Source organism: Eurypyga helias, unplaced genomic scaffold (genome assembly GCF_000690775.1).
Source record: "Eurypyga helias isolate BGI_N326 unplaced genomic scaffold, ASM69077v1 scaffold13812, whole genome shotgun sequence".
Lineage (NCBI taxonomy): Eukaryota > Metazoa > Chordata > Aves > Eurypygiformes > Eurypygidae > Eurypyga > Eurypyga helias.
This window is the reverse complement of record NW_010234204.1, coordinates 31,356-53,367: the sequence shown is the minus strand read 5'-3', so window position 1 is coordinate 53,367 and position 22,012 is coordinate 31,356. Positions and strand designations below refer to the sequence as shown.

Below are 22,012 nucleotides of genomic sequence, written 5' to 3'. Positions count from 1 at the left end.
CCCTCAGGCAGTCAGCGCGGAAGGTGGGTGTCTGCAGGCCGCCTCACGGCGCGGTTCCCCCCAGGGTGGTCCCTGCGCTTCCCTCGCGGCGGGGCGCTGCCTCTCACGGGGGGCTGGGAGGCTTTTATCAGTTTGCTGGTTGGGGAGCGTGAGAAACGCTGATTTCTTTGGATGGGCAGGAAAAAAAAAAAAGAAAAGCTGTATTTTTTTTCTCCTGGAAACGTTAGGGGATGACAAGGTTCCGAAAATGTTGCGGAGAGGCCTCGCCCAGCTGTCGCTGAGCAGCATGAAGTCGGGGAACCTATGCATAGGCCGTCCGGTCTTGCTGACCTCCGCCGGTGGGCGACAGGAGGTGAGGCTCCTTCTTGTTCCTACAAGTGCTTTTCTTGTGCTTTCGGCATGTTCCTCTTGTATCCAGCTGGTGCCAAAACGTAGCATGCGTTGAGAAAGGAGCGTGCGTTGAGAGAGATGATGAGCATGTTTTTTCCGTGTTTTCTACACTGTAGCTACATCTTTATTCTCAGTACTGGAAAAAAATCCATGCTGATGACTTTTTCAAGAAATTTATAAGTCGTGTGTCAACATATGTATTGTGTATTATATATGCACACATTTGTAAGGAAAGAGTATAGGCCTTTACTCTTCTTTCTTCGTTGATCTGTAGCATTTCATAGTCAACACAGTGTATGTTGTTTTATCACCTGCAGAAGGTGGAGGGAGTTTTTACAAGGGACTGTAGTGACAAGACAAGGGGTAATGGGTTTAAATTGAAAGTTGGGATATCTAGATTAGATATCAGGAAGAAATTCTTCACAGAGAGGGTGGTGAGGCACGGGAACAGGTTGCCCAGAGAAGCTGTGGATGCTCCATCCCTGGCTGTCTTCAAGGCCAGGCTGGATGAGGCTTTGAGCAACCTGGGCTAGTGGAAGGTGTCCCTGCCCATGGCAGGGGGGTTGGAACTAGATGGTCTTTAAGGTCCCTTCCAACCCAAACCATGCTGTGATTTTAAAAGGTGTAGCATCCTGGTGGAATTATTTTATCTCCTTTGTAGGCAAAATATAACCCCTTCCTTCTTGAAAAGTGTTTTGGATCATATCTTAAGAACTTCATGTTACTTGTATCTTACTCTATGGCACCAACTCTTAATCTTCTTCCCCCTCAGTCCATGTTTTTCGTAACAGAACAGTGCTTACTTTAACTAGTCAACTGGAAATGGGGGAGGGAAAATCCCAACTGACAGTTGTTTGCTTTGAAACTCTGCCTAGGTCTGTACTGCTTGGCCCACCACAGGCTTTCCAGGTGGGAAAGTTGGGCTGAATGAAACCACACAGAAGAACCTGAGAGTAAATCCAGGTGATGCTGTCACTGTGCAGCCTGTGACTGGTGCGGTCATCCAGGCAGAGGAACTGGATGTAAAGTTGAGGTATGCAACTCGTTATGACTCAGTGACATACTGTGAGGTGTCTGCTTTGCACTGCACACTCTTAAATCTTAGAAGATGCTATTTTTCTCTCTTGCTTTGATGGAATTAGTACCCAGACAAAGTCAAACATCTACAAATGTTTGTAGGATTAAGACTAAAGTTTAGTAACTGGTGGCTAACTGCTGCCTCGTCTGTGGGCAGTGGAGTGGCTCAGCTGTTGTACAAAATCTCAACTTGTGCAGTAGTACTCTTGTGAAGAATATAATGACATTAAGCTCATTAATTTTAAGAGATTCTTCCTTTTATGTTAAATTAATGAATAGTAATGATCGCTCAAAACCTTCTGAAGCAGAAGTCAAGCTGCCTGTGTTGCATTTGTATGAGGCAAGGGTGTATAACTGCATGGTCAGGGCAGATTCTTTACACTTGTAAATCACTTGTAAAGGATGAGAATGATATCTGTATATAGAATTGATGTAAGTCAGAAGGAGCCCGTGTTGCTGCTGTTGTCATTAGGAAGTATACTGCAAACTGCTGTCTGAGAAGCTGTTTTTGAAAAGTCCTGTTGCTGTTAAGGGGACTACTAGCTGGCAGGTTGGGGAGAGTGATTATTTTTTTAACGACTTCCCTTCAAAACTTCACCTTTATACGTATGGGGTTTTGTGATCCATTTTTATTTACTGGGATATTTTTTAGGATTGGAAACTCAGAGGTATGGTGGTTAAGGTGGTTTTTTTTTTTTTTAATTGAAATTCACTCAAAGGGAGCAAAAGGTGCAAATTACAGTTGCTCAGTATCATGAATGATTTGAGAAATTAGCAGTTTGCTGATCTGCTGAATGACTCCCTATATTTGTCATTCTCATAACATTCCACAGAGTCAGCATCTGGGTTGATGCAGACTCTGATTATAGTTATTTACTAAATAAAGTTATTTTACAGTAACTCTTGAAAGTGTCCCAACACTTTAATTTCTATAAATCAACTTCACTTCCCTGTCAAACCTCTGTTTTCAAAACGGTGTTGTCATTGTCCAGTTTAAGGAGGAGATGCTGTTTTCTACCATACTCTCAGAAATGTTGCTGAGGCAATCTTCCTTTTTGTCAGTAATATAACCAGTTTAGCTTTAATTTTAGTTTTACTGGTTTACTGGTTAACTTGGCTGTGTGTTGTATGCTGACTTCCTGGTGTCAGTTTGCTTTGCCCTCCGTGTTTCTCTTCTCACCAGAAAATGGAACAAAAGGTGTATATATGGCTTCTTGTTGTGGCCAATTTAATCCTGTAGGAACTCTTATTACATACTGCTCGGTTATAGAAGTGGTTGAAGACACTCGCTTCATTTCAAAAAAACAACCCCACTTTAAATAACTAAGCCAAATCTATTTATATTTCCCCATGTTAATGTGCAAGGCATTCTTTCTTTAAAGCTGTGACTTAGTGAAATAAAATCTGAGGATGAGGTCAGAGGAATTGCATGTAACTTCTGAAATATTTATGACTACCACAGGTTTTTTGGAAACTGTTCTACAGCCAGAGTTTTTTCCCTCTCAGCTAGTCAAGAGTCTGGCTCTGAGGATTGTTACAGACATGTACCACCAGATTAAAAGTCATATAAAGGACTGTTTTTATAGAATTACTCTAGGAGAGAAAAAATGAATGCTGCAATTGGTCTGTTTAGGCCTGTTAATTTACTGTAAACCATAGTGCTGTCCTATCATGTAAGAATATAAATTATTAAGAGAATTAGTGGAAATTCTTTATTCATGTACTTTCTAGGTGCTTTGTAGGTGTAGTTCAATCTCTGCAAATTAATACCTCTGGGGAGTTGCTTGCATGCACAATTTACCTTTTTCTTCTAGTTAAATAAGCAGTCCCCTACCTCAGACCCCAACAACACGATCGAGGATGCGTTTACTTGCTGGGAATGGCTATATGATATTCTGAGAGCTCAACTCTGAATGGGCACGATACCCCCTTGTCCATCGAGTGGCTTTCTTGAGCGGTAGAACTGAGAAACGGGGTTTTATGTCTAGGTTTAGAGCTCCCCCCTTTGATCAGACTTTTATTTGCAGCAGCTGTACATGCTTTAAATGCTTTGGGTGCTGCTGCTGTTAGGTCTTGGTGCAGTGCTTTTTGTCATACAGGTGGAAGTGCTTACAAAGGTTGTGGACATTCGTCTGCAGAATGGATGTAGTGAAACCTTTATTTCGTTGTGAAAACGGAACAGGTGATGTGTGAGGCTCATCCAGATTGGCTGTACGGGGTAAATGCTAAGGAGTTAAAACAAGTGGTTTAATGGGCTTTAATGAAAGGTAAAGCCGCAAAATGAAACGGGAAGAAGATGGTGTGGATAAACAATCGCTGAAAAATGAGCGAGTCACCACAGCCTTGTGTGTTGCAGTGGATCTGAGGAGCAGGGAGAGTTAACGGTGTCCGTGCTCTCAGTGAGCTGTCAGTGTGATGTAAAATGTCTTAATATGAACACCAGAGAAAGACGTTCACTTTAAGACACCTTTTACCTTTCACTTGCTTTGGGCTGAGGGCACCTGTGTTCCATTGTGATAGACACCGGTGACGAGACGGTGTTTGAGATAATGCTGTAGGCCTGGCCAGGGCTGGTGAGGGAAGTGGCTTAAGGCTTATCTGTGGAGTCACTCAATCTCGATGAAATAAAACACTAGAAAATGCATTTTGATAGTAGATGTGTAGTGCTTAAGCCATGCACAGTAGTGCAAGTGCTCAAGGTGCTTGTTTAATCAGTAAAAAGTATGTGTGTGTGTGTGCAGGGCTGAGATCTACCTTCTCTGTAATTCTTTCAATTAAGTAAGTGTAGCAATGGCCATTCTGCCTGGTGAGATGAGAAGCATGCATTCCATATTTGTAATCTTAAGGAATGATAAATATAACCTAGGATATTGTTCATTACAGCATTTCGTATGTAAAAAAGTATGCCAAATTGTACAAAATTGTACAAAATATCTACACTTGTTAATTACGTGTCTCATACCTTCTGAGCTAAGATGATAGGATATGAAAATTACGGTAAAGTGCTTACACATCTTTTCTCTTTGTGGGGTTAAATCATATACTGTAAAATGGGTAGTATTCATCAACGTAGTGCCTTAGAGGTGTCAACTCTTGGTTTTGAAGTAATTACTGCTTGGAAAAATTTTTTTTTTCTTCCTACCACAGGGACAAAGATGCCACTGTTAATGCTGAGGAAATGTCTGTCTGCCTGCTGAGAAATTTAGGTATAAGTTTTGCTGCCTCTCTTTTGACTGTTTAATTTTTGTGGTAGTTTATCAAGCTATGGGTAGAAAAGCAAACAGTTTCCTCTTACGTTCTGAATCAAGTCCTTACGGCAAAATAGAGGATGTTATTCTGCTCACACTTCTTTTAGGGATCTGTCGTCTTTGGGCAAATTTTGCCATGCTATAAATTTCTAATTTGCATTAATCCTGGTCCCATTTGTCCATTATACATATTGCTGGTTCAAGTTACGGTTATTTAGCAGTCATGGCTGGCCTTCTGGCTGATACTGTGGTGCACTTCAGAATTTACTCGCTTCTGAAGAAGAGTGAAGTACTAGGCACTAAAAACGGGATAAGAGATCGGTATTAACATGAAATCCCATACTCTGCATCTTTTTTATGTTGGTGGTAAATAAGCAAAATTGCTTTTCATTGGGTGGTGTAAGACAGGCAAGCAGCAAGGGAAGTTGTCGAAGGTACTGCTACTCAAATCACTGGCTACAAATTGTTCTACTCCAAAGGAATCTTTTGGTTTAGGAATTAATAGCAGTATTGCTGTGCTGAGAAGCAGGAGACACGAACTGCGTTCCAAATTCATGAGTTTGGCTGGAAATAATAAATCTTGTATACGTGTTTTCCTTTTTTTTGGTGCCTGTAGGGTGTATTCAGATCACATTTCCTAATCTTTCTCTGTCAACAGGCTAGAACCTTACCTTTTTTTAAGCCAAGACTCTCAAAGGTGGTGGGCTGAGCATGAAATATTGTGAACCTATAATGCACACAGAAAATACAGAATTTTTACTTTCAGTACTAATGCCACAATCTCCCTTTGCATGCTGTGTGAAATTTATGAAGCTCAAATGGGCTTAGTGTGAGTAATTACATATGTTACTGGCGAATGTTTATCCAGTATAGTCTGCTTGTGTACAAAAGGATTGTTTGTATTACCTTGAAATTACCTAACTACCTTTTGTTATGTTAATTTATAAGGCTCTTTATGCTTCCTGATAAAGAATTGTTCCGATACAAGAATGTCTGAATGTTATTGCTGCTAAAGTCGATTGAAATTTCTTCTTTGTCTTTTTTTTTTTATGTTCTCACAGATGGGAAAATAGTTTTACCAGGAAACCTCTTGGCTTTCTCATTCTATGGCAAACTTTGTAACATCCTGGTGATGAAAGTGAAAGGAACTGATGGTGTAGAGCTGACTGCCCTGGGCAGTGCCATTTCCAGTGATATACATGAGCCAGACCTTGAAAGATCTGAATTGGAGATGAGTACGTTAGATTTGTCCTTATCACTCAGCAAGTTGGACATTGACGATAGTCCAGAGGTTCCATCTATGAGCACACCAAGCAAACCGATGGATCCAGGTTCACCAGTTACACCCAGTTCTGCACTGGCAGCCAGTGGTCAAGACTCTGGTCAGGGTGGTGAAACCTACATCAAGGGAGATGGTGCAGACCTCACTGATGATTTGGAGTTGGCTGGGAAAGGCGGCAGTGAAGGACTCCCGCTAATTGGCAAAACTGGAGCAATAAGCAATACGGACACCTTTTATTTCATTTCTTCAAGAACTAGAATCAATTTTATTGAAACGAGGACCAGTGTCACAGAAGATGGTGATTGTGAATCCCGAGTGACCTATGATATGATAGGAGGTTTAAGCAGCCAGCTCAGAACTATTAGGGAAACAGTTGAACTGCCCTTGAAGCAAGCTGAACTGTTCAAGAGTTACGGTACGATACCTGAGAGTTGGCTTTCTTCATTTGATGCTAGGGCTTTTTTCTTTAACGAGACTGGGTGGGTTTTTTGTTTGTTTTTGTTTTTTTTTAACCGAGTTATTCCAGGAATATGCACCGTATTTAGTGTAACGCTGATCTGGTGTACTTGTGTGTCCAAACGATGTCAAACTGGTTTATAATTATACTGTACACATTCTGTGAAGAGGTTATGATTAGCTTGTGTGAAAAATAGTTGAGTAGGAAAGGAATTTGTGTCTCTAAGAAAATTCAGGTATGCATAAGCAGAATTTACATCAAATAGGAAAGAATTCTATACTTGGGCGTTTGAAAGGTGCAGAAGTTCATGTCGTCGTAAGATTTATTTGTTTTGGTAGGGTCAACTAGTGATATTTTCTAAGTTGAGAAAAACTCAGCCAGATTAATTCTTCTGCTGTTTTTATCCCTGTGTGTTGTAGGGTTCCTGCAAAATTTTAAGGAAATGTTTGAGGCTGTTTACTCAAACTGCTCAGTATGGAATTACAGGGTGGAAAAACTAACACGATTACTGTTGCCGTATATAAAGCTGAATCTGACATACATCCACCTAGAGGATTTTTGTGACAAAGATAAAAGTCTGTACTGTGTGTTTATCACAAATGGATATGTACGTAAAGCAGGCATGTCTGCTAGTTGTACGTGTCTAGGTGTGCGTCATTGAGACAGGGCTCTTACCTATAAATGTTTCTTGAATAATACGTCTTTGAGGCTTTTTATTTCTCTGCCTTACCTCTTCCCACACATCTGCTTTGGAGAGGAGGTGATGTCAGTGATTGCTGGGACAATTTCCTAAGACACAGGTGTGGCTCTTGGTGTGTGTGTTGCTTGGGTGTGGATGGCAGGTGGCAGTGGGATGGTGTGCGGCATCTTCATCCACCTGTGGTCCAGCTTAATTCGCTGACCTCCAACCTCAGCATCACCGCATGGACTTGTGTTAGGAGAAAGCTTGCTTGGTTATCAACATTTCTCATAGTTAGTCCCAAAAGTGCTTAGTCAGATTCTCTATTAATTACATGAGAGATGATGATGGTTCCTCACCAGTTACAAGCTTTTGGTAACCATCCAGACGTTGAGAGCCCTTGTCCGCTTTTGGTGGGGCAATGCTGTCCGTTGAGGTTAGACCTTGAGTTCAGCAGCCCTGTTTCTTGCCAGTGCAAGAAACACCACATGAGGGAGCAGCACATGCTGTAATGGACTGTTGTGAAGTAACCTGTCTGTAAGGACACACGATTTCTGTGCTCTGTCAGTTGGCAGTCAAGTTTTTACCTTTTGTGTGTTCCTAAGATTCGATCTTTCTGTCCACACCAGCTGTAGTATTCTCTGTCACCATTGGGATGGGACCTGTCCTTTGAGCATCATTCCCTGTCTGGTATCAGTGTACCAAACCAAGTTTCTTTTTTGGTTTTGTTTCAGCAACATCTTTCGTGCCAGGGTCAGTCTTTTATCAAACATTTGTCTCTTGTTTTAGCTTCCTAATTTTTCACCTTCTGTTTTTGGCTTTGTGCACATTAAATTTGTCTTTTCTGGTCTGAAACTTCTTTGCTCTTTACCTGAGATCGTAATACGAACTCTAGTTTCTGTCCAGTTTTAATTGTACACTGTAGTACCTTGTTCTTCTAGTGTCCCTGATGTTCTCTACCTGAATGCACACATCTCTACACATCTTTTTGATGTGGGTTTTTTCATCATTTGGGAATATTCTTGAATCAAGTCTCACAGTATTACTGAAATTTTATAGTGTTTTAATGTTTTTTTTAGTACTGAAGAGAAATGGCTTTCTGGTGTTGGAAATTTGTAATAATGGCACTGTAAGAATCATGAATAACTTAATAAATTACATTCATGGACATTAGGTACTCAGTCCAATAATTTTTTGGAAACGAAAATTACCACCACAAATCGTAGGGAGAATTATAATGTTCAACTACTGAAAAATATAACTTTTTAAATAGTTGCTTTTTACAGAACCATTCAGATTGAGTGCTCTTCCCACTGAAAGCCTACACTGTTACCAAAATGATACGCCTGTTAAAGAAGTTAATGCTGAAGTCCAGTAATTGGCAATAACAAGGAGAGTGAAATGTGCGAGTGCAGGTTGTGCAGTGTGGCATTTATCACAAGTAACTTTCTTCTCTGTTTGTGTGCATGTGCTTATTTAAAGGAATCCCTCCTCCTAGAGGAGTGCTATTATATGGCCCTCCAGGTACCGGGAAGACTATGATTGCCAAAGCCATTGCAAACGAGGTTGGCGCTCACGTTACTGTTATTAATGGTCCTGAAATAATAAGCAAGTAAGTCCACCCGATTTATTTTCATTAATTCTATAAATATATTAGCCCTTTATTATTAAATCTGTCCTGGCAGCTATTCATTGGGTAGCTGTAGAACTGATTGTGGGCTATCTGCCCAGGAGAGTCAAAAACAAACGGGAAAAGGTTCTCTCCAATAGGGCTTATATTTCTTCTCGTAATAAAAGAGGTTTATTGGATTTGGCTAAGAAATGTGTGTAAGGCATGGAGTAAATTAAAAAGGGGACTAAAATTGCATCTGCAGTTGTGTGTTAGCTCTGTAACAAGAAGAGTGACTTGTTAAAGCATATTTGAAATTAAAAGATGATACTGTGGAGATTAATATCTCCAGGGAACTATTTTTTTGTTGTTAAAAATACAGATAAAATTGTGTGTGACACAAAAGAGAGAAGCTTTTCCCTTTAACATTTTTTTCTAGTTATGAGATGGGTCTGTCTTTGCTTTTGTCCCATTTTGCCTTAATTTCTTGTCCTTGTGGGAACGAAGATTATCGTAGATGTGCACTTACTTGGGGACTTTGAAAGGGTGCGCTGTGGCATTTTGGAACGCACAAGCAGTAGTTTTCCAAGTTGTCTGGAAAAGGACGAAAAATGGTTTTTATTAAAATATTTTAATTATTATAGGTTTTATGGGGAGTCTGAATCAAGATTGCGTCAGATATTTGCTGAAGCTTCTCTGCGGTATGTTCTTTTGGCTAATTTTATTCGCTCTAACTTGCGCTATTGGTTCCAGTGTTAATGTTATTAAAGGAAAAACATTTGCAAGAATCTTTGAATTGCAATTTTTTCCTGCCGTGGTTTTTAAAAGGAAATAAATTTGTTTATACAGAGCTTAGCTCTAAGGAAAGCAGTGAAATTCTAGTATGCTTATGAAATGCTTTTGGACACTACCCTTTTCAAGGGCCTGTTACAGGTGGTGCCAAATCGCTCGATCTGTATCGTTGGTGTATTGTACGCTTTATTTCAACAGAAGGAAGCATGAGCCAGTGTTTCACCTGGATCCAATCTTTTCTGTCTATTTTTATTTTTGGAGGCCAATGTAGTACTGTGCTGAGACATGGAATCCAGCTCTGTACGAGCTAGTGTTGGTACTGGGTATAACGTGCCTGTGAACTAGGGTAGCATTCTGCCCAAATTAATTAGACTTAGGTAACCAGGCAGACTTTAGACTTCCAGATGACTGTTGTTCATAATACATTAGCCAAAGACTATTGCATCCTGTGTTTGTAGAAGTGGCAAATAAAATGTTTTTTTTTACTCATGAAATTGGTATGTTTATTGTTAGTCTTTGGGAGAGGGTCACAGAGAAGTAGATTGGTAGGTCATCTTAAAGGTATTAGTTGTCTAATGTTAGTCATTCTCTGAGTTAACACCATATTCAAGGTTGAAACTTTCAGTTGCCTAAAGGAGTGGGATGCTTGTTATTTTTTGTAGGAACTGTATGTTTTCCATGTTTTTGCATTTCTCTGCCTTGGTGTTTTAAATCTTCCTGAGCACCCAACCATTTTTTCATTTTTTTTCCTCAGTCACCCCTCCATTATATTTATCGATGAGTTAGATGCACTCTGCCCAAAGAGAGAAGGGGCTCAGAATGAAGTTGAGAAGAGAGTTGTCGCTTCATTGCTGACATTAATGGATGGCATTGGCTCAGTAAGTAGACTGTATTGACACAATTCATGTACCTGGGGACTAGCTGAGCAGAATAATTTTGCTTGTATCATGTAGCCAATTTTAGGTGCGTTATTCTGGGGAAAAAGAAAATAGGCTTAGGTGAAACTTTATACAGTAATCTAATGCTTTATTGGACGCTGGGCAGAAGACATAGAAGAGGAATGTCTTCCTGACAACTGAAATTAAAAGAAAACAAGTTTTCTACCATTCACTCTCTTTTCTTTGCCTTCTCCAACTATTGTAGTTTTGGACACAAAACTGAAATTTTAGTTTATGTCCATCATTGAACTTAGCCAGGTATTTTTAATTGCTGTAAGTAATCAAAATACATCTGGTGATATGTATGTAGGTTGCATTATTTATCATTATTTTCCTGCATGATAATTTGGGTTGCTCAGTCTGGAGTTGTTCACAGGCAGAACATATTTTTTGATGGCAAGGCTAATGGATGTTCTTCCACCAGGAGAAAGCACTTTGTTCACAAAAAGAGAACGGCACTGCAAGAGACCTTCTAGGTAATTTTGCATCATTCTGAAAGTGAAAAAGCAGAGTTTGAGGAAATTGGTTAGGATTTTTGACCTTTGCTTTTCCTATTGAACCTACAAGAACGTTTATAACCTCCTGTTTCTGCTGGTTTTGATACCTTAAATTATTTGTTTCCTATCCTTGTTAATTCATGGTCTGTTGATAACTTTTTGTTCTTGTGCCAATGCTGCCTTTTAGCTTAAACACTTTTTCTTTCCTTGGTGCTTACCTTCCTGAAACGAAAGCAAGTTCTTGAGCATCAGAGCAGGAGACCCTGGGATGAGTGCATGTTGGAGTAAAGTTTCTCTTATCTGTGGATGCCTGCAGCCTATACTATTGCTAAATTGCAGTTAGGGATAGGTCGTGTGGGATCATTTGTGGGCTATATATCTGAAAAGTTTGCTTTGTTCCTTTAGAGGTAGCATCAGGAATTTAGTGTGTGCGATAGTTGGAAAAAGTAAGGAAGAAGTGTATTTATAAGCTGCGTGACATTTGATTGTATTTTAAAATTAATATTTTGCATTGTTTGATGCTTTCAGGAGGGCAGTGAAGGGCAGCTCTTGGTACTTGGGGCCACTAATCGTCCTCATGCATTGGATGCAGCACTGCGCAGACCAGGGCGTTTTGATAAAGAGATAGAAATTGGAATTCCTAATGCCCAAGACCGTCTGGACATACTCCAAAAGCTTCTTAAGAAAGTTCCTCATTCTCTCACAGCAGCAGAGCTGACACAACTGGCTGATAGCGCACATGGTTATGTGGGTGCAGACTTAGCAGCCTTGTGCAAGGAAGCAGGTAAGACTTTGTGTATCGTTACTTCGGATCTTACTTTATTGTTAGTCTCTTTATTGTGTTAAAAAAAAAAGTCCACAGTCTGTACAAATCGCATTAAAAGCAATCAGATTTAAATAATTTCTGTGTAAAAGAAAACATAACCAAGCATGGAATGTGAGGAACACCAGTCTCCTCCTGGGCAGATCAGAAAAACTGTTTCGTGTATGAATAGATGTTAAAATTGAATGTTAAGACTAATAACACTGGGGAATCCCCTGTGCCACTTCTAGCATGTTAGATAGTTAGCCCGCTCTCAGTTTACCAGCGGTTTAGTGAGTTAACTGATGTGTCCCTAACAGTTTGCTACTCAGGAGCCTACACCTTCTGTACAAAAATCCCAAGTCACTCAGACTACACAGCTTGTCCTGCAGGTCCTGGTTCCCAGGATGTTGAAACTGTGGTCCTGAGTGGTGTTTCCTGTGGCTCCCTTCCATAATTTGTGCCTGTGTTTCATTTACCTGTAGATGAGGAGCCTATGACGGGGCTAGGGGACTGGATGTGCCTGGGTTGAGTTGTGCGGTGGAGCTGGGAGAGCTGGAGAGCGTGCCTCGAGCTGAGGGCTGGAAAGTGTCCCTTGGCCTCTGGTACAGGCATAGCCCTGGAGAATTATCCACACATCACGCGGCCAGGGTTCAGTATGTTCCAGGGAATACTTAAACACGAGTTCACTTCTGTTTTTATTGGATGAAATGTTAGAAGTACGCTCTATCAATTCTTGCATTTTGCTAGAATGCGTCTATGTGGTTTCAGTGTTGGACCTTAACTCTCCCCGTGAGCAGCCTTTTAGAACAGTCTAGTCAAAATATGACTCTTCAGCTCTGCTTACGCATATTTGCTCCCTTGTAGTTCGCAAATGTATGTTTGCTGTATGTGCTGGGTAGTTTTATTTCCTTTGGCACTGGGACAGCTTCCTCTGGCAGTGGCACGGTGCATGGTGAATTCCTGCATCAGAATTAACCATGAAGATGATAGAAGTTTTATTAGGGATGATGGCACCTGGAACAGCAAGGTTTTTACTTGCCAGTTTCCAGAAATGTTAAAGGGGTAGCTCTCAAATATGAATTTGTGGACTTTGGTATGTACCAAGAATTAAAAAAGACTCTTCTTTTTATAGTGCTTCTCTGTTGGCTTTGGTTGTGTTTTAAGCTCTTAAGTTAGCAAACATTCTTTTAAAAACAAATACATACAAACAACAACAACAGGAAGATAAACTCCCTTTTTCCTTCCTCTGGGTTTCCTCTGAAGCCTGTCGGTCTGCCTGTGTCACTGCCCTCATGTTGTGAATACTTCACTAATGTCATCAGTGGAGTGTGGTGTGTTTCAGTTCCAAACATGACCCAGCCTAGGCTTTACTTGTTCGTGTGCACATCGATTCTGGACTCTTCATAATCCAGCTGCAAATAAGTGGTATTTACCCACTTCGCAAGGGTCTTGTCTAAAATAAATTTTGAATATTACACAAACTGAACATTATGTGCTACGTAGATCCAAAACTTTGGGCATCTTCCTGCGACTGGTTGTGGGACATGCTGTTTTCTGGGAGCTTTGCATCCAAAGCCAGTGCTGGGAATGAGAGAGGAGGATGTCTCCTTTTTTTTGACTTTGTTTCCTGAAGTTTGAATCCATGCTGTTAAATATCCTTGTCATTTGTTAACTTGGAGGGACCTCTGCTGGGGAGAATATGGTCCAGCGCCGTTAACTCTGTGCAGCCCTTCTCAAAGAATTGCAGAAGCACGATTTAGTCAAAGTATTACATAAACTGAATTCAAGTTGCTCATGGTTAAGGAATTTTCTTAGTTGCATTTTTTTTTTCTGAATGATATCTTGATATAATTTTTTTTCATATTACATTTTCAATACCTTGTAAAGCATTATTGTTTTTACTGAAGTTAAACTTAGAAAAGATTAGCTTTTATGAGGTAATATTTCTCTGCAGTAGAGCAAGGTTATTCCATATGGCAAACTTTCCAGTGTTTTGTCTAGTCCTGTTTGTTGTTCCAAGCAATGGGATTCTATTGCTTCACTTAAACTGTGCTGTGGGCCGAGACAGCTTGCTGTCCAGGAGTGCTCTCTGATACTCAGCATGTTTTCCTTGTTTAGTTTTATCCCATTATTTCTATTTACATCCTTGTATAACACGTTCGCTCTCCCTTCTTCATGTTTACACCCTTCAGATATCTCTAGACTGTTCTCATGTCCCCTACCTCCTCATTCATTACTGAGCCAAACTATAAATATTTAGCTCTTTTAATCTTTCCTCATAAATAAGTCCTTCCTGCCTTCTGAGAAATTATGCTGATTTTCTCTGAAGTCCCTCTAATTTGTCAATAACATTTTGGTAATGTAGGGCTCAAAATTGAACATAATATTTTATATATATTACAACATAAACCACAATATAAACATATATTTAAGACCACAGCTGTGCATTTCTCAGTAACCAAAATGCTTAGTATTCAGGCAATATCTGAGTTAAGAGTTCTTTCACAAATTTTAAGGTTACTTGTGCCACTTTCACACATGATGTGTGTTTAAGTACAGGTGAAACATGGAAACTAATTTAGAAGCAGGAATTCTGAACTCTGAAATACATGTTCAGTTTTTGGTAGAAGATTATTGTCGCTTGCAAATTGTATTGCCGTCTCTTTGGGAGACCCTTGAGTCCTGGTTACCCCATTTATATCTTTAGGTACATCATTTGTGGCTGGGAAGTCTGAAAGTTTCCAAGCTAGATATGTTTAGGATCTCAGTGCAACATTTCGATAATTTCCAAAGGACTCATCCTTCCTTATCTTCATATTTCAACTCTGTTGTTTTAACACATACGTAATATTGTGTATATACTGCTTGTATAAACCAAGGATGTAGTAATTAATGTAACATGGTAAATGTAGTAATTGTAGGGCTGTGATAGGGAAATCTTTTACTTTTGCATCTAGAGTTAGGTTTCCTAAGATGTTTCGTTATGAAAGCTTTGATGTTTGTCTTCTGTATAACTCTGAAGAACATGTGTTAATGAAAAGTAGCTATGTTACACGTACACCAACTGTTTTCTTGACAGAAGTTTGTTCTCCGGTGCAAAAATTGCTTAGTGGTACTTCTGGGGTCAGACAGGCAAGTTATCTAATCTCTTCAGCAACTCTGCGCTTGTTCATGAAGTCATAAAGAAGTTTCAGCAGCCTTTAATGCTCAACTTGAGCTGGACGTATCTAGGCCCCTGTGTATATGGCATGTACAGAGTTGCGGTGCCATGTATGTGTTGTGAGAGCTGGCACTGTTGCAGGAGTTGACACCAGGGTGACAGGCATCCGCTCTGTACATGTAGCTATCTTTGCTAGCTATCTGTAGCTATATTGTGCAGGGCACTTGTATCCCCCATCGCATGTTGAGCAAGTGCTGTTTCTGCTTTACAAATAAGTGTGATTGTCCCAGCAAAATGGAAAGTAAACCTGGTATGTCTGACATGGCAAGTATCACTGGCTTAGGTGCAGTGCTTTCAGAATTGGTGTACCTCATCTCTGTTCAAGGTTACATGGTCTCTAGTGACTGCATTGGAGAAAATGGGATTTGCTGTGATTCTCTGCTGCCTAGCAGGATGCTTGTGATTTCCACAATTAACTGCACGCTTTCATACAGGTTAACAGCACAGTAGGGAAAACCTGCAAAAACCTTGATGGGCACTGGACCCCATCCTGTGGACATCAGCTTGCAACAGGTTCCTCGTGCTAGACTCTTGACTTGTGCTCTCCGAGGGATTCGCATGCGCAGAACTCTTGACAAGAAAAGACCTTAGTTATGTGTGCAGCTGAGAGTCGTGTTCTTAAGACTGGGAGAGGTCTACCACAGCAGACCTAAATTATTTAGTAGGCTACCTTTTAATGCAAACAGCTGCCTTCTGAGTTGTTTTCTCTCAAGCAGAGGCAGTGTCTAGAAGATAGACTCCGCCATATCCTTGCTTATAATGTCAGTGTTTGTATGCCCCGAGATCTCGTTGCTTCTGCTTTAATTAATTGGCCACGCAGTCTTTTATTAATTCCCTGAAAAATTATAATGGTTTTAATTTACCAACAAAGATAAGCACTGCACTTTTCCTTTGGGAAAACATATGAAATGTTAATTATGTAGCAGGGACGTGAATGGTATAAACTGTACTGAATGTTAGAAGATGCTTAGCAACAAAGGTTTCCAAATATAGCAATTTGTTATAAACTTATCCTTCTATGGCTGCCTGTAGCATTTCAAGAGGGTGAATATAAATATAGCTTGATTTCTTCAAGAAGTGGGTTCAGTCATATTGTTTACAGAGAAAGGAAGTATTTGCTTTGTAACTCTTAGAATTTATCTTGAACATCCTTTTTCATTACACATAATTTTAGTGTGCTGATGTAAAACACTTGGACTGTGATAAGATAGCATCATGAGGAGAGGAAGAACAAATGTCCTTGTTTTAAATAGTGATCTCTCTTGCAATAACATCTACTAGGTTCCAGTGATGCTGCTGTATTGCAACCGCTGAAACTTTGAGACTTCTGTGAAAGAAGCTCTAATCACTTTGTTTTGCATCGAAGTGGTGGGTTGGTGTTTTTAATTGTCTGATTGTAATACAGTTAAAGGTAACACCTTGCTTAGCCTTTAGGATTGTAAAGGTTCACTGCCTTGAGCTGACTGTTACAGAAGATGGTACAGAAATAAGAATTTGAGCTATGTCTTTGACCAGGATGAATCAGCGTTGCTCTGATGAATCTGTGAAGCTGCTTGCATAGACATATGATATGGTCTGTTTTCTCATCTTCATAATTTTAAGAGGCTTGTTGCTTGGAGACCTTACTGTTTACGGTATTCATTTGGCCCTTTTATTACCTCTCTGCTCTGATGACTAATACGGATAGAATGGAGAGTCTTTATACTGTTAAATCAATAGCTCTGTATATTGATTATACGTAGGTATTAGATCTGTAAAAGTGTAAGTTATTTAGAGGAATACTGTCCTCGGCTTTTGTTGGAGCTGAGAAACTATCTTTTATGACACAGAAAAGAGTTTCTTCAATCCACTTGCATCAGAAAGAAAATGTAAAAAAATTAAGCAGTTGAAGGGCAGACTCCTATGGTTCTCCCCCAACCCTTGTAATTCATGGGGAAGTAAATTCCCCTGAAACCCAGGAATGTTTCTTTGTTAGATCTATGTGCTGGGTTTTTTTTTTGGTCCTGTGTTTCCCCCCCCCCCCGATTCTGCAGCTTTGGTAGGCTGGCCACCTGCAGGAAATGTGAGCCTTGGGCTAATGTGATTAACAGTGAGTCTCTGTGCACCCTGAGGACCAGCCTCTGACTGGGCTTTCAATTAGACAAACACTGTGTTCAATATGTGGCTTCTCAGCCTTGTGTCTCAAATCTAAGCTCGTCATTTCAGCTCAGTCATGGCCTTGATGAAACAGCCTGGTGTTAGGGCATCAAGAACATCTATCCTTCCTTTAAGCCATAAAAGTTCAGTCTGAACCTTTCCCAACACAATTTGGACCAGAGTTCTGCAGGGGATGTACACCAAAAGTAAATATTTCTCTTGGATTGTAATACTAAATGTAGGAATGTGGGCTGAGACGCTGTTGAAGTGTGGATTTTGACAAAGGCAGTTGATGATTGAGTCAATGTGATTGTTTTGCAGGATGTTTTTTGGTTTGTTTTCAAATTATCTCATTGCAGTTAGAGATTTTAAAGGGAAAGCACTGCTTGACATGCTAAAATTATTTTATTTCCTTATGGAAAGTGACTGAAAATACCATGTCTGTGCAGGTTTGGGTTTGGTGGTGGTTGTTTTGGGGTTTTTTGTAGCATGGAAAAAGTTGGAAACTATGCTGTTGCAAAAGATCAGCTATTACATTCCCTAACTGAATACTCTTCCCATGGGACATTGAAAATGAGGTGGGAAAGGCCACTTGCTTTTTATAAAAAGATCATGTAGAAAATGTGGGGTTTTTTAATATTAAGAACATACGTAGTCAGATGGACAACACCAAAAAATATTTTCTTATGAAATTGAGAGATTTTTTCAGTAATGGCAGGACACTGGATTTTGAAATGGACTAAGCCCAGGCACAATACAGAAGTAAAGCTACAAATTAATTTTTGGGCTGGAACAATTGAGTTTTCTGACATTCTTCCATCACGCTAATTTATGGTGTAGGAAGACCAAGAAAATCCAATCCCCATCTTCATCATTCATGAGTTTTAAGTCAGTGTCATGCTCTGTAATGTTGAAGTTGGGTCCTTAGTGCAGAAGCAGGCTTTAAGTCAAAGCAGTTGACCTAGTTTGCTGTCCTAACAGGTTGTGAACAACTCTGTCCTTGCTTGCACGTGCACATAACAAAGCAGTATGGCTTTTTTGGACTTGGACTGTAACGTGTGTTTTTTGATTGTTCCTCAGAGCACTAACTCACAGTGATGGCTTTCGTGCAGAAGTGGCTACATCTGGATGCTGCTGAGCAGCTTGAATGGACGTGCTTGAGACTGGGCAGAGCGTATTGACCTTATTCTTGTTTGTGGGATCCACTGCTCTCTTAGGATTTCCTCCCCCCAGTATCTTGTGGGACAAAGACAAAGTCAGAATTGGTTTTAGGATTTCTGTCATCGACATTTAAAGTAGTTCAACTACTTTCTTAAGATTCCACAAAACTTGTGTTACACTAGCTGCTTAGGATTAGATTCTCACCCTTTAACTTTGTTTCGGTGTGTGATGTGATTATGAAATTTCTGAATCTCGTTTTTTCCACCCCCTCCCCTCTATCTTTGCATTTGCTGGGTGCACAGATGTTTCCTTAGTGCCTGTATCCAGAGGGGAAGTCTTGCTCTGTTCACCTGTCTGAAGAGACACTGGTGCACCTTATGTTGCTTTTTGTAGTTGGTTTTTTCTTATGTAAAATCTTTGGCCTTTTTTTTTTTTTGTTTTGTAATGGTACTTGGTTTTTGGTTTTGTATGGAGAACGTTGCACTTACTGCAGTTAGGGTATGTGAACTTTTGGGTTTCATCATAACTAATTTTAAGTGTGTTTTTATGTGAAACTGGCTTTTGCAGTTAATTGGATGATGGGATTGCTGACTTCATATACACAGTTGTGGGTTGAGTACTTAATAATCTGTTCAAAGCACATTCCATTCTGTCTGCTGATATTTATATAAGCAAGAAAAAAGAAATATTTTCAGAAGAGCTGGTAAATAACTGTCATTAATATTTCACATGAACCTTCATGGCAGATAGACACAATTCTGCAGCTTGAGTGGAAAGAAGAAATGATTTTATGCGTGCGTGGCAATGCATATAAGAAGTTTTGCATTTGAATGGATTGGGGGGTTAGCCCCAAAACAAGTTGTTTGCTTTGAATGGTGAGGGGGTGCAGGACACCAGAGTAGCCTGTGTGGGTGCAGCCCTACCTGTGCAGACCCATGGGCTGTGAAATGGCAGTCAGAAGGCCATTCCTCGGCTTGCAGATGCTGAAAGTTTAGCATTATGCCATTTTGCTGAAGAACAGAATAAATTTAGGGCAGATACTGTCTTAGGCTGGGTCATTGGCCAAGCTGTGGCGGGAACAGACAGTTCTGTGTGTTCCCTGTTTATTTTCTAGAGCTGGGAATCAACACAGTGTTGGTACCCCAGCTCTAAGTCACATTGACAGGAGTGATGTGCTACTACCTTTTCTGCTTATTGTGTTTTGCATCCCTCAGGGGCTTCAACTGCCTGGATGCCAAGCTGGATGAGAGCTGTGTGCCAGGCAGTGTTATTTCTGTAGCAGCAGAAGAAATCCTCAGCTATTTGTGTAGCACCTGTGCATGAATGAAAATTATTTAACCAAGACTAACATAATTTTCGAAGACACTCTGCTATCTTTTAAATTGTCCTATAGGTTTGGGCTTTTGTCTGCCATGGTCCAAGCTGCTTGCCCCCCAGTGTTAACTTTAAACCTTTTGCACGTCTAAGAACTGAAGACAATTGCTGACCTTCAATCTCTGAGAAGGTTTGGCAAATTTGTGGGCTTTCTCTTTGGTAATAAAGCATGCTGTACACAAGAGTCATTCATCCTAACTGGCACTTTGCTAACTGAAAGGTATTCTGCAGACTTACACACTTCCTTCTTCCTCTTCCTATCATGTCTTTTCTAATTTTCCACCTCCTGCCAGCTGAAGTAGGATAACCATTCCAGCACACAAGTACTGCAGTGTCTTTCTCCTACTTGCAGAGTTCACGTTCACTGCAGCTCTCCAGTAACTCGGGATTACATTATCCCTGGTGGTTCGGAATTGGTTCTTCAAGATGCAGAAAGTTATCTTCAAGATGCAGTTCTATTTCCTGGTTCTGGAGCAGGCTCCAGTTACGAATTGGAATTACGTATTTGGACCAAAACTGTTGTTCTCCAAGATACAAGTATACTTTTTGGGAAATTCCTAGTTTGCAAGGCATGTTACATTTTAAGAAGTCTTTAGGAATTCTTTTATATTTTGGAAAGGCAATTGTTGTTCATTTTGTTCTCCGTTCTGGGTTTTTCATGATGTGTCTGATACTCATTTTTGCCACTTTGTCTTGTTTAATCAGAATTTCATTTTACACAGTTGTGTTTCTAGAGTGGAATATCTTATTAATTTTGGCTAACACTTCTGTCCTTAGTTCTCTTCAAATTTTGTTAATCAGTTGGCTTGCTATTACATTCTTTGAGTGACCATAATATGGGAACGTCTAGAGCTCAAGTATAGTGTTTTCTCTGTGAAACAGTGGCTGTAAATTTTTTTTTTTCCTCTCAGCCTTTGTACATAGGGAGAGACTGAGTGTGTTACCATTCATCCCACTCCATTTTGCTCTGCTGGCTTTAGAAAGATCTGATCTGTCTAGAGTAAGTCTTCATCTTCAGGTTGCAAAGTTGTAAGCTTTCGCAGTACATGAGTAAAAATAGTTTCCCATAGCTGTGCGCTTTTTTTTTTCTGAAAAAGCTAGCATCAGCTCTACTTCAGACAAGCTATTTGTGTAGAAATGGAACTACAGGAGAAAATGTCAATGCTTTCTGACTCTCTCAGGCTCCAGGTGAAATGTTTTCCTGGAATGTATAATGGCAAACTTAGGATCTGAAAGCAATCATAGTTCTTTTGTTTCATTGTTAAAAGACCATAGAAGATCCTCTGGTGATACCTAGCTTAAGCAGTTAGCAGTAGGCATTTGTATGTAGAATGAACAGCTACTACTGGGGGACAGAGTTTAAATATTTTCAGGCAAAGTTTTCCTAGGTCTACTGACTTTTAGCTATATTCCGACTTGATAACATTCCTAATTACAGTTAGACCAGCACTTAGCCACCAACTGTTGCTTCTCTTTCTGTCCTTGCTATTCTGGTAGCCTGTCTGTCCTTATTTTTCTTCTAATGCATGTATGACTAACCTTAGCTTAGGTACATTTACATACGAGAGCAGGATAGGAACAGGCAGTCTGGTATTCCTTCTTTCCCTCTGTTGTCACTGTTGTAGGATAAATGACGTGTGTGTACCTGATCTGTGAATAAACTGTTTCCTGTATGAAAGAAGTTTTGAAAATACATTTCCTCCTTCCTTCCTTTCCTGCCCCTGTCATACTTCTCAGCAACTTTTAGTCAGCTCCACAGACATGTTCCAGCAAATGCCAGAGCTCTTCACGAAGGACTATAAATCGCATACGTAATCCCTACAGTAGATTAGTGCTCAGGTTAGCCGAGTGAATTTGCAGTGTTATGGTTACAAGGGATTTAATGGCATTATCTTTCCTGTGCAAACAGCATATGAAAGTTTTTCAGGGATTTTCCCATCTAGCGCTGGCAGCTAAAGACAGATTGCAGAATATGGTTTCAAGGGCCAAAGTAAGGGTTGCAGCTTCCTGGAGTTTTTTTTCTAAATAGGGATGCATTATACGTACAGGTTAAATAAGAAATAAGTCAAATATCCATGGACCAGACTCCTACAAATTTATTTTTTAATTCCTTGTTAGGCTTGTTGGTGTGTTTGATTCCATACTTATGTACATTGGGGGAGGGGGAGGGAAGAGACACAATCAACCAAACAAAATGAAAAAACAAACCTCTCCAAGTTGCAGAAGTTTCTTAGTATGGAAATGGAAGAACACATCTGAATTTTTTAGCTATTGTGAATGGTGGTTCTTGCCCCCAGGACAGAGGAAAGCTGGTTAGTGGTCCGCAGATATCAGGTGCTTGCCTGGG

The 22,012-nt window shown here is 40.1% G+C and overlaps 1 protein-coding gene across 1 annotated transcript in view; it reads left to right on the top strand.

Moving 5' to 3' along the window:
* Positions 1-198: 198 nt before the first annotated feature.
* Positions 199-22,012, top strand: part of SPATA5 (spermatogenesis associated 5) — a gene marked incomplete at both ends in the record, with an annotated part of 46,964 nt that continues 25,150 nt past the window's right edge. The window contains 8 exons of the mRNA XM_010161985.1: positions 199-352; positions 1,266-1,423; positions 4,615-4,673; positions 5,777-6,412; positions 8,616-8,745; positions 9,387-9,443; positions 10,289-10,412; positions 11,498-11,753. Of these exons, the coding sequence (XP_010160287.1) occupies positions 199-352; positions 1,266-1,423; positions 4,615-4,673; positions 5,777-6,412; positions 8,616-8,745; positions 9,387-9,443; positions 10,289-10,412; positions 11,498-11,753 (1,574 nt within the window). The remainder of the gene's footprint in view (positions 353-1,265; positions 1,424-4,614; positions 4,674-5,776; positions 6,413-8,615; positions 8,746-9,386; positions 9,444-10,288; positions 10,413-11,497; positions 11,754-22,012) is intronic.